Genomic DNA, 11,444 nt, shown 5'->3' on the forward strand with positions numbered 1-11,444 from the left:
TGAGAATGATCACCCCACCCAACATGCTTGCACATCATGTCGAACACTACTCCACGCGGTCAGAAACGCATGCAGGGAGCATCAGATTGTGAGTGTTTGTGCCCTGAGGTTGATGCAGGGTGGAGAGGCTAAAGTCAAAGTTGCCATGGAAACTATTGTATTTCCCTCCAGTGCCATTGGTAGGGCTGACATGAGCATGTATCTGCTATTTCCGTCATTATTCAACACCTCAGACGCGAGCGCAGTCACAGGACACACACACACACAGGGGAGCTGAGGAGCAGCGTATTAACAAACACAAAGGTTCTTCTATGTTTGACTCTTAAAAATATCACAGTAGTATTGCTATCATCACATCTTGGGCTATTATACAAGAAACTCTCAGGGCATTGTTGATCATTTTGTTCCTTAGTCCCCATGAACATTGTTTACCGCTGAAACTAATTTCAAGGTGAGATAATATACTTATTATCGTTTTCTCGCATAAGAGTGCTGCACGCTCATGAAACTAGGTCATTGAACTGTACCCACAAATTCAACCCAACATGATTGCAAAGACTTTCCATTTTAAAGAACATGGATATGAGATCTAAAAGAACAAAACACAAATACACAAGCATAAGCCAAGTTTAGTCGAGCAATTACTTATTTTCCAGACGCATGTAGCCAAGTCTTTATTCTCTTCACTAAGCAGAAGTTTCCATTTTGTCTTGTGCATTGCGTCTGTTAAAAGTTAGATAAACTGCTAAATAAGTTTCTCTGACATTTTAATTATTCACCATCTGATGTTGTTATTGCTCTTGTAACACTTGCACTTAATTCCATTACTATCTAATTGCTTTTCTTGTGCAAAATCCCACAATCAGTAGCATTCAGAATGATAATAAATACAAGTAAAAAATATTAGAGAATGTTGTTAAAGCTTCTTTTTTTTAAAAACCCTCATTATAATATTATTTATATAATATGATGGCATTAAACGCTTCACACCCCAACAAATGCAATTAAAGTTTACAAGAGCCTGGCCCATGCAATACACATTGCATGGGCCAGGCTCTTGTAAACTTTAATCTCAGCTCATTAACTTTAACCACTGGGATTCTTTTCTTTTCTACAAATCAATAATCCAGCTTTGTGAGAGGGATTTTGCCAGATTGAGCATCGAGGGAGATTTTGGTAAGCTAAGCATAAGGAGACAGAGAATCAGAGAAATCCTGGATGAAGTGATTTTTTCGATTTGTAATTTTATGGATGTTCCCGTGCATATCAGTTGGACCTGATGTGACCTGCAGCGGGCCTGTCAGGATAGTCAAAATAAGAACCCCAATTCCATGTGGATCTAGCGCCAGTGAGGCACTAAGACCCAGCGGAGGGGAGGGAAGGCGGGTGCCCCCCCGCTGCCTGCCTGTCTGCGCTACACGAATCTGCAGTTTCTTTGGTCGCATGCTGGCGATAGCACATGTGTGTGTGTGCAAGAGTGTGGGGAGAGTGTGTGAGTGTGAGAGACAGACCCCTCCACTCTTTATTTTTTCCCTCCATCTCAACCTTCTGCTTCTGCTCTGCCTCTCCACCTGGACCAAAAACCTTGCTGCGAGAGGTCTAGGAGGACGGAGGTGTGCGTTGTGTATTTGAAGGGAAGAGGAGGGGGAGTGGGGGTGGTCAGGATGATGACGAGATGAAAGGGGCCAGGTGAGGAGGAGACACAGGAGCGCCCCTTTCCTCTTTCCCCCTTCTCCTTCTCTCTCTCTCCTGCTCTCGCTCCCTCCCCCCACCCCTCTCTCTCTCTCTCTGTGACGTGGTGTGTATGCGTGTTTGCTGTGTGTGTGTGAGAGAGAGAGTGAAACAGGTCGGCTATGCTTCAGCAGACTGGACTGTGAACCTGCACAGGAGGAAGCAGCCCTTTCCAGATTGAGGTATGTCACTGAATTGTCATCACACGCATTTCCAGAATACCTGCGCCACGTGGGGAGATTTGTGATTAAGTGAAAGACGGGATGCTGAAGGCGGTAGAATCTGACTCAAGGGGCAGAGTATTCTTTCATCAAATCACACATTACGTTAAAGGACAAGGACGTGTGAGGATAGATGTCTCGTCTCACACTTGCTCATTTAAAACCCTGTTTTTCGCTTGCATGTTGCTGCTGAGAAGTGAAAGTGCTTTGTAATGAAAAAGGACACTTGAACAACAGGCTAGTTTTCTGCTCACGGTAAACACAGTGTCATGTGCATATGATAGGGTCATATGGTTTTCAGTCAGCAGTTGGAGAGATTTCGCACAACCTTAGGCTGAAGCTTTGAATGAATTTTGTGCAGCTCTTAAAGCAACATAAACTGGGCAAGTGTGAGTTGAACGTCGCACAACAGCCTGTGCTGGTTTAGAGTCCTCGAATCTTTCTCCAGTTTTTGCCAGTAAAACTTTCATAAAGATTAAAGATCCTTTGAGAGTTTATTCCACTCCACTTTGAAGAGTTACATTGATGATAAATGTTTCCATAAAGCAATCAGGGCTGATTAGACTAAGACTCTCCAGAGGACTGCTCCACGCTTGTCTCTGCATCACAGATTAGCTGCTTTTTTATAGTTTTTTTTTTTGTAATTCAGCTGAAGGTGACTCTTTCCCTTTGACCGATTCAGCAAAGGCCACCTACTTATGCTTCTGTGTCTGACTGGTGGCTGTTGCGCTCGATGTGCATACGTGGGCAGGAAAAGAAGAGGTGCTTTGCAGGGATGTCACACTTGTGAAATGGAAAACTTGCACCTGCAGCTGTGCAGCATATGGAAATGTACCGAAGGCTTTGTGCTCGTTCCACGGCTTTTACAGTGTGTGGGGTTGAGCGCAGGTGAGGTTGTGACAGTAAACAGTGCAGGATCTACTCCAGTAGCAAACACCAATACGGACAGCTGAAGGTGTTCTTCTTTACTTCACATCCCTTTTAGGCAATTTAAAATGCATACCTTTTCACTCAGACACACATTTTTATACATTACTCTCTAAATACAGCATAAGAAAGAAACTGTTCCGAAGACCTATCAGCACCTTTTTATAAAAAAGAGAGTAAAACAAACACTTTGCTTTTTATGTCAGGATTGCACATGATGAGCTTTTCGACCCAGCGGTGATCTGTGAAGTTTGCAGTTTATTTTCTATTTCAGTTTGGATCTTCTCTCAGTTAAGGGGGGCATACGGTTTACTCTGTGCTTTTAGCCTCTCCCTGGGGTTTCAGCTGCCCTGAAAAGACAAATCTGACGATTCAAAAACTGAAATATGTAGTAAAGTGTGACTTATGCTTATATGCTGGGCTACAAGCAGGACTGGATCAAATCTGATAGGTTTGCATTTAAGTAGAAGAGCAAAAATTAATTAACTTGAAATGAGAAAAGTTACAGAGCAAAAAAAAGGGAAAAAAGTGATTTTTTTAGGATATTAAAATCAAATGATCAAATTCTATAACTACTGCCTTTCAATCTATAATCTTGCAATTTTGTAATCACTTATTTTCAACTGCACACATGTTTTAGCCACTGAAAGTCAAGTGAGGATGCTTCAAAAATCTTCTGTGTTATGTATCTGTGAAAATAAATCAAATGTGATATTTGTTGTGACCACCAGTTAAAACAGCACTTCTCCTCAGTATATTTAAATCTGGCCCTTTGTTTTGGGTTAATTTTACATTGTGGAATAAATACAAGACCAATCAGATGTGTCAGTGATGCCATTGCATGATTTGTAAGAACTTGAAAATTTTTCATTTGTACTGAATATTATCTAGCTTTTAAACTAGTCTCAGACAACTAGTTTTATTGTTTTTCATTCATTGTGGCAAGATGAGTCTCAAATGTTTATCTTCAGCAATACCTGACTGAGCTGGACTTTCTATTTTGTTTCAGATCTTTTGTGGTGTTGTTGGAAAGAGGACGTCTTCCTTAAGAGTTCTGTTACACCCGTGTTTGATCATCTGCAGAGCTTTGGGCTAAGGTCTATGGAGGTGAGGACCTGTAGGGTTCAAGCTGCCATGACAGAAACCACTGCCTGAGCTTCTCAGCGATACCCTACGAAAGGGGAGGATGGGTGATGGGCCCGTGAAATTCAGCGGACTCTCTCCTCTTTATCCCATCCTCTCATGGAGCGTCCTGTCACACCAAGCCCCTCCTGGAACACTTCTTTCTCCCTGTTTCCACCCTCGCTGCAGCCAAACATCTCTAATGTCACCTCACCCACGACAAGCATCCCAGGTGGGATAGATTTGAATCGCTCCTTGGCACTGTGTGCTATGCTCATTATGAACGTGCTGGCAGTGGTGGGCAACTTGGCTGTGATCATTGTCATCACCAAAACGCCGCAGCTGCGTAAGTTTGCCTTCGTGTTCCACCTCTGTCTGGTGGATCTGGTGGCAGCACTGGTGTTGATGCCTCTGGGGATGCTGTCAGATCAAATCCTGGTGGACGAGGCGCTGTGTCGGAGCTACCTCTGCTTGAGTGTATGTCTAGTGAGCGCTGTCATCCTCACCATATGTGCGATCAATGTGGAGCGCTATTACTACATTGTCCACCCCATGCGTCACGAGGTAAAGATGACAGTGGGGGTGGTGGTGATGGTACTAATAGGAATCTGGATTAAAGCTGTTGTCATGTCGGTACTGCCACTCCTGGGCCGGCTGCTCCAGGGAAACCAGGGTCTGGGGGCTTCTTCCCTCCTCGTTCCCACTCAGAGACACTGCTCCCTCCACTGGACAGGTGGCGGGATCACACGCCTGGTCTTCATGGTTTTCTTTACAGTGATCTATTTTCTGTGCCCTATGCTCATCATACTGGTGGTCTACTGCAACATGTTCAAGGTGGCACGAGTAGCAGCCATGCAGCACGGCCCCCTCCGCACTTGGATGGACACTCCAAGACAACGATCTGAGTCTGTGAGCAGCCATTCAACCATGGCGGCCAGCCTCGGAGGAACTGGTTCCCGCACCACCCCTCAAAGGACCTTCAGTGGGGGGAAGGCTGCAGTGGTTCTGGTGGCGGTGGGAGGCCAGTTCTTCTGCTGCTGGCTGCCATATTTTTCATTCCACCTTTACTCGGCTGTAGTGTCTACCTCCCCTGCGTCACTAGCCCAGCTGGAGGATGTGGTGACATGGATTGGCTACTTCTGCTTCACATCCAACCCCTTCTTCTACGGTTGCCTGAACCGTCAGATCCGCGAGGAGCTGAGCCGCCACTTGGCTTGCCTTTTCAAGCGCGCTGGGCCCAGAGGAGAGCAGCTGCCCAGCCGAGAGGCCTCTATTGAGGAAAACTTTTTGCAGTTCCTTCAGGGCACTGGATGCAATCTGGAGCCCTGCAACTCTCACAGCAGAGCCAGCCCAGAGTTGCCGGAGACTGAGGATCTTCAGGAATCAGCTGTTCAGCAGCACACGCCAGCTGACTTCCACATCCCAGGGCAGATCCTTGAGGAAACCTCAGAGTTCATACATCAGCAACAGCTGAACAATGAGCTTCATGTATCAGAGAACTGCTTCAAAGCTGTACCAGAGCTGTAGCCGACTCATGTACTGACTCTTCTGCCGTACAATAAGCCAATAAATATATTTAGTTTTATTCATATTTTTTTAAAATTTGTTGAATTAATACATCTCTAGCTGATGCTACAAAGTGCTTTAAAGCTAAGTGAAGTGTAAACACAGCATCTTCTTTGACGAATTTAAGTTATGTAGCTTTTCAGTGAAAGACAGACTTCAATATATCTTGTGCTTCATTTTACTTTTAGCCCAACAGTCAGATGCACTGTAGCATTACATGCTTTAAGAGCCATACGGTGTGAGGCCGCTTCCGTGTCACATCAGTGGACGAACACCGAGCGCTTGTTGTGCTTATCACAGTCCAGCGAAGTGACAAATGTCACATAAACATAAGAAGTGTGGAAACTTTGTCAAAGCAATGTTCATAGTTGTCAGTGTTTTTATTACGCACTGTTAGAGCCATTCAAAAGAACTTTTCGCAGATAGTTTAGTTTTGATATGCATTCATTCACTAAATCTCTAATTTAAATGTGGATTCCCTGCTGAGTATGCAAAGACAATGCACCATACAAAGTTCATCATATCAGCCCCTCTGCTCTGCCATCTGCATTTTCGCCCTCCTGGTTATTGCTTAAAATGAATTCATCGAGAGATGAAACTTTTCTCTCATCACTGTGTTTTCAGAGCAATCAGTTCAAAGTTTTACTGCTGGGTCTCTATAACCAAGCAGATACTTCATAACCGATTTAACCAACAAACACACATCGTTAAAAAAAAGCGTACCGCCCTGGGCTCTCGTACGTGCACCAACAAAGTGTTTGCAGAACAGCCCGTTTGTTTAAGTAAAAGATTCTTACTTCCTGTAGCCGTCACTGCCAGCTTGTTTAGTGAGTAAAGAATCTGTTTTTATCATGTATTTATTCCACTTGCACATCTCATTACACCAAGGAATTAATGCAAAAATGTTCCTCCATATAGAGTTTAAAATATTCATTGCGCTGAACAGGGATCATTTCACAGCTGTTACTGCTGCTGGTATTTATAATAAACAGGCTGACAGAGTATTTTTAACCATTTTCCAGGAACGTTATTATCGTGTTTATCTGTTCTTAGTCTTGTGATTATCACCTCCTCACCAAAATCATCTCACATTGGCAGACTCGTGATTGCAACCCCCCCCCCTCCTCCTCCTCCTCCTCCCCAGCCCCCCCACTCAAAGAACTGCTTGTTTTGATAGAGGTGGCGTTAAGGATTTAGGCTGTAAAGAAGGAAAAACAAAAAACTGACCACAGCATTAAAACAGCTGAAATACGGCTCGGGATGAACAGATTCGTACACCAGTACTAATTATCCCGTAATGTCGGCACTGTTTACAGGTAAACACAAGGAGCAGTGTGAGTGCTCTCGTGTTTGTGCAATAAACAACCAGGGCTTGTTGTGGCTACATACAGCACACAGGTGTGGCAATGCTTACACATGGAAAGCTTTGCCTTTGGCCTCATTCAAACGACAGATGGAAGACACTGGCGATACTTTTTCTGATCTCAGGTGGAATACAAACTGTTTGCACAAGTCACACGAGCAGTGACAAACGTTCCAAAGAAAATTACAAGGCACAAGTCTCTTGCTAAACACTTTCTTTCTTTCTTTCTTTTTCTTTTTATACTATACTATACTTTTTAAATACTTCCTATCTATTGCTGCCTTCATCTATTCTGGACTGCCTCATACCGGACGGCCGGCAATGATCACAAGACACCAAACACAAGGCGCGCAGGAGAAGGTTCATAGTTTGCTGGGAGTCAGAACAAAAAAAGGTCTCTTTGTCAGGGAAAGGCATAATGTTCTTTAACTATCTTGCGATATGACTGTGCTGCATGTTGTTTTTCGGGCAGGGTTGCTCTATCAGCTTCTTTTAAAAAGAGCTTCAACGTGAAGCCCTACCTTAAAGTTAGCAACAGCAGCGAAGAGCGAGTGACATACAATCACTGCCATGATGCTCAGATTTCTTCTGTGTTTATTTATTTTTTAATAATTTATTACCAGCTGACAAACTGCTAAAACTTCCAAATGCAAAACTATTACACAATTTATTTATAAAAAAATAAATAAATTAAAACTGACTCAATTTATTTCACTCGCACTGCTGAACGGGGGTTTAATCTCTTTGGATTGTCTCTGTTTTTTTTCTGTGGAGTATTACTTTATTATATTTATGATACAATGCTGTAATAACTTCAGTGATATTTCCCACAGTCTGGGGTCATTACAAAACCCCTTATGCCGAGAGTACATCAATCCACCGCTCAATCATCTGGTTTCCATTACTCTAGCGGCAAAAATCGCCCAGACCAATCTCATTAAATGCTTTAAGCTCTCTTTCTGTGACCATCTGTTGATTGCGAGGACAGAGAAATAACCTGCTCTGAAGGTGAACTGCAGATAATATTCTTACCTTTGGGAGAATTCTGGACATCATTAAACACAGTTTTGTTTGTACTGTAAATCATCAGTACAGTGGTGATGTTTTCCATGTTCCTCTGTGTTTCTCTTTTTTGTACTTGAGCTGCAAAGGCGGCACCTATTCTTAATTCTTAAGATTTTGTTTGTCTCCATGTTAAGATTTTGCTGTGTACCTCCCTCCCTCAACTGAAATCATTAAAGATGCAGCAAGAAGATTTACTTGAGTGTTTCTGGTTGAATTTGTAGTTGTAGACACATTTTTTTTTTCAGATCAATAACCGCATCAATCGCATGAGCAACCCCATCAATCATCTCCTTTCTCTCTTGCCCTCTAGGTACCTCCTGCTCTCTACCTCTGTGTGTGTCCTTGCACGCATGTGTATGTGTGATGTAGGTAGGGGGTGAAATGAAACAGTAGGACAGGATGAAAGAGGAGTGACATTTTGAGTAAGGTGGGTTGCTGCTATCCCTCAACAAAACACTGCCCCCACGCCAGACTTTTACCACAAATGTAGCAAAACCTGCGAGCTAGTAAGACAACACAGCCATATTGCATCATACACACAACATACCTCATTCTCCTCATGTCATTTACCAAACACACCCTCTCAATTTGGCGTCTATTTAAGCTGCAGCATTTCCCATCTCTCCCTCTGACATGTCAGTACTGCAGTAGCTGACCTGTACAGCTGACCCCTCCACCACCCCAACATCCACCTACGGGATTTAGGAGGGTACAGTTAGATCCACTATTTGCTGTAGAAAGACAGAGTTGTTTGCAGATTCACCTCTGTGCACCACTGCAGTGGTGCAGACGTTCAGCTTAAAATCAGTGGATTTCACAAAAACCTTGCATGAACTGTTGAGGAATTGCAGCCATTGTTATGTAAAGTCCCACATTTTCAGAGGCTCAAATGTAACTGGACAGTTGACTGACAGGTACTTTCATGCCCAAGTAAAGGCTGTTCCCTTGTTATTTCATGACAAATGGAGCAGGTATAACATCTGAAGTTGATTCAAAGTGTTTACTTTGTTATGTTTTTTATAGCTGTCACTTTAATGTTAATTATGAATGACACCCCCCCTCCCCCAAAAAAAAAGACAGCACAAACTTTAGGAGTCGCCAAACCTACAATGTGATGCATTGTTAAAAAGAATGAATGCACTGATCAGCTTAGCAACACTAAATAGCCTGAAAGACCACAGATGATAACTAAAGTGCATTAGGCCAAAATTATTTTCCTTGTTTAAGAAAAATAGCTTCTCAGTTTCTAACCATGTCAAGAAGACACTGGAGGAGGTTGGTGTATCATTGTCAAGGTCTACAATCAAGAGATGCCTTCATGAATGTAAATGTAGAGGGTTTACAATCAAGGTCTACACTGAAGACCAGAAAAACCAGGTGAGACTAGAAGACATCTACAAGCACTCACACTCTCTGCTCAGATACATCCAAATGCAAACGGATAATGACCCAAAACAAACTGCAAAAGCAACTGAAGAGTTTCTCAAGGCAAAGAAATGAGATATTCTTCCATGGCTGAGTGAGTCACCTGATCTCTAATGGGGATTGTGTATAAAAATGTCTGTAATTCTTGAACAGTTAATGCAAAGCTTTTGTTAAAAACCTTAAATTAAAGCTGAAAATCTGCTGGTTTGATCTATAATCCACCGTGGAGTCAAAGCTACAAATATTGTCTCTTTTTTCCAACAAATTATGGAACCGACTATATTTAACTAATACTCTCCATTATCTATGTGTAACACTTTTTTATTTTATTTTGGAGAGATAGTTTTGGAGTCTAGAGGCCAGCACAAACAAGTACATTTCATTTGTGAACTGACTGACTGAACTTGGTGTTGTCCATTAACACCCTTATCATTAAATTCACAAATTTCACAAATAATATGAGAATTCATTCTCTTCATACAATAATTTATTCTAACGAGGGCTAAAGAATAATTCATTGCAGCAGCCCATGCAAAACATGCATGTTTACTCAAGTTATAATTATTTTTTTTATAATATATTTTTTAAAAGAACTAAGCCACTACTATGTTTTAGTAATGTTTAATTGCTTTTACATGTGTATGGATGATCGTTGTGTGCAACACCTTAGCTGGTAAGGTAGCAGGGGACTTAGTTCCTCTCTTTGTTTATTGTTATTGTAACTTTATATGTTAATAGGCCACATGCAGCACTAGTTACTGTAAGCTAATTTCTTTTTCATATGCAAATACATATCAGCATATCCCCTTTCTGTATTCACCAGATACATCCAGCTTTCTGATTATTTTAATTTTCATACACTCTCCTGTGCAGCACCCCATTGGACAGAGAGACTCATAGCTTTAATGTTGAGCAGCAGAGGGTGCCTCCTGCAGTGCACAGAAACAGTTCAAACAGCCTGACCTTTCGATAGGCTACAACATGCCCAGTGAAAGTGCCCAAGGACTGATGCCAACATCAAGTCAATGTGACATGATGGCAGCATCCCACACCTGCACCCAGTGGCCCACTGTCAGTGGGTGTGGTAACGAATTGCCTCTTATAAACCAAACATTTAAACTGAGACCGTTGAGCCTCTAAGCTCTCACACACAGGCTCACAGCTACCAAAAACAAAGTGTACGTCAAACAAGAGCTCGCACGAATTTCTCACTTACTTCCCAATCCTGACTTCCCTGAAATCAGCTGTTGCCTTGGTAACCTGTGCTGCTGACAGTGTTGAAGTTTGTTTGGCAGCAGGAGCTGGGGAAAAAAGGATAATATTTTATAAAAGGTTATTGCATTATTTATTAAAAAACAAACATTAAATTGTCACTCTTAAAATACATGTGACATATAAAATTGTTCTTAGAATGGCACCTATGGTTTTTTAATAGTCTTTTAAAATGATGGTAGATATAAAATTCAAATTATCTTTGGTTGCAAACATTAGGACACTAGAAAGAAAGGAAAAAGTTAGTCCACTGACATAAGTGAACCACAGTTCTTTTGAATTACTGATACCAGTAAATATTCTCTGCTTCCAGTTGTTCAAATGTAGTGAACTTTTTAACTGCTGAGATTTCACAACAAAAGGGTCAATGAGCTAATCCAGATGGAGTAAAAATGACCAGGATTGTCACATCAATCCAAAAAACATAAAACACTGACTAGTATTGGATACATCTCTGTCACTCATTTCACTTATTTAACGTGTAAAATCTTAATTCTAAACATTGTGTACTTAGCTTAACTTTGCTAATACTGCTGCATTTTATCGTTCCGATAATAAACGCGCACGAACCTCCAGGCTCATTGAATCCAACAAAGGTGAGCCCCAAAACTATCTCCTGTTCAAAAAGTCAAAGTTATACCTAATAGCAGGAGGAAACGGTTTTTTGAGCCCCTCACCCTCTCTGGGCAGGCACAATATCATACAGACTGAATAAAGGTTAATTGAATTCCACATTTCAATGCGCTTCATTC

At 42.0% G+C, this 11,444-nt stretch overlaps 2 protein-coding genes across 2 annotated transcripts in view; one reads left to right on the plus strand and one right to left on the minus strand.

Annotated features, from left to right (window-relative positions):
• Nucleotides 1-11,382, minus strand: part of amigo1 (adhesion molecule with Ig-like domain 1) — a 35,458-nt gene extending 24,076 nt beyond the window's left edge. Inside the window, exons 1-2 of the mRNA XM_039604998.1 lie at nt 11,263-11,382; nt 10,637-10,721 (exon numbers count right to left, since the gene is read on the minus strand). The gene's annotated coding sequence lies outside the window, so the exon portion shown is untranslated. The remainder of the gene's footprint in view (nt 1-10,636; nt 10,722-11,262) is intronic.
• On the plus strand, nt 1,826-8,172 carry gpr61 (G protein-coupled receptor 61). Its single transcript, XM_031726468.2, has 2 exons — nt 1,826-1,913; nt 3,889-8,172. Exon 2 carries the CDS (start codon nt 4,122-4,124, stop codon nt 5,526-5,528), a length of 1,407 nt encoding a protein of 468 aa, XP_031582328.2. The 5' UTR covers nt 1,826-1,913; nt 3,889-4,121; the 3' UTR covers nt 5,529-8,172.
• Nucleotides 11,383-11,444: the final 62 nt, after the last annotated feature.

This window comes from Oreochromis aureus, linkage group 20 (genome assembly GCF_013358895.1).
Source record: "Oreochromis aureus strain Israel breed Guangdong linkage group 20, ZZ_aureus, whole genome shotgun sequence".
NCBI lineage: Eukaryota > Metazoa > Chordata > Actinopteri > Cichliformes > Cichlidae > Oreochromis > Oreochromis aureus.

Coding starts and splice junctions, on each gene's coding strand:
- gpr61 (XM_031726468.2), top strand. CDS start 4,122: ATGGAGCGTCCTGTCACACCAAGCCCCTCCTGGAACACTTCTTTCTCC.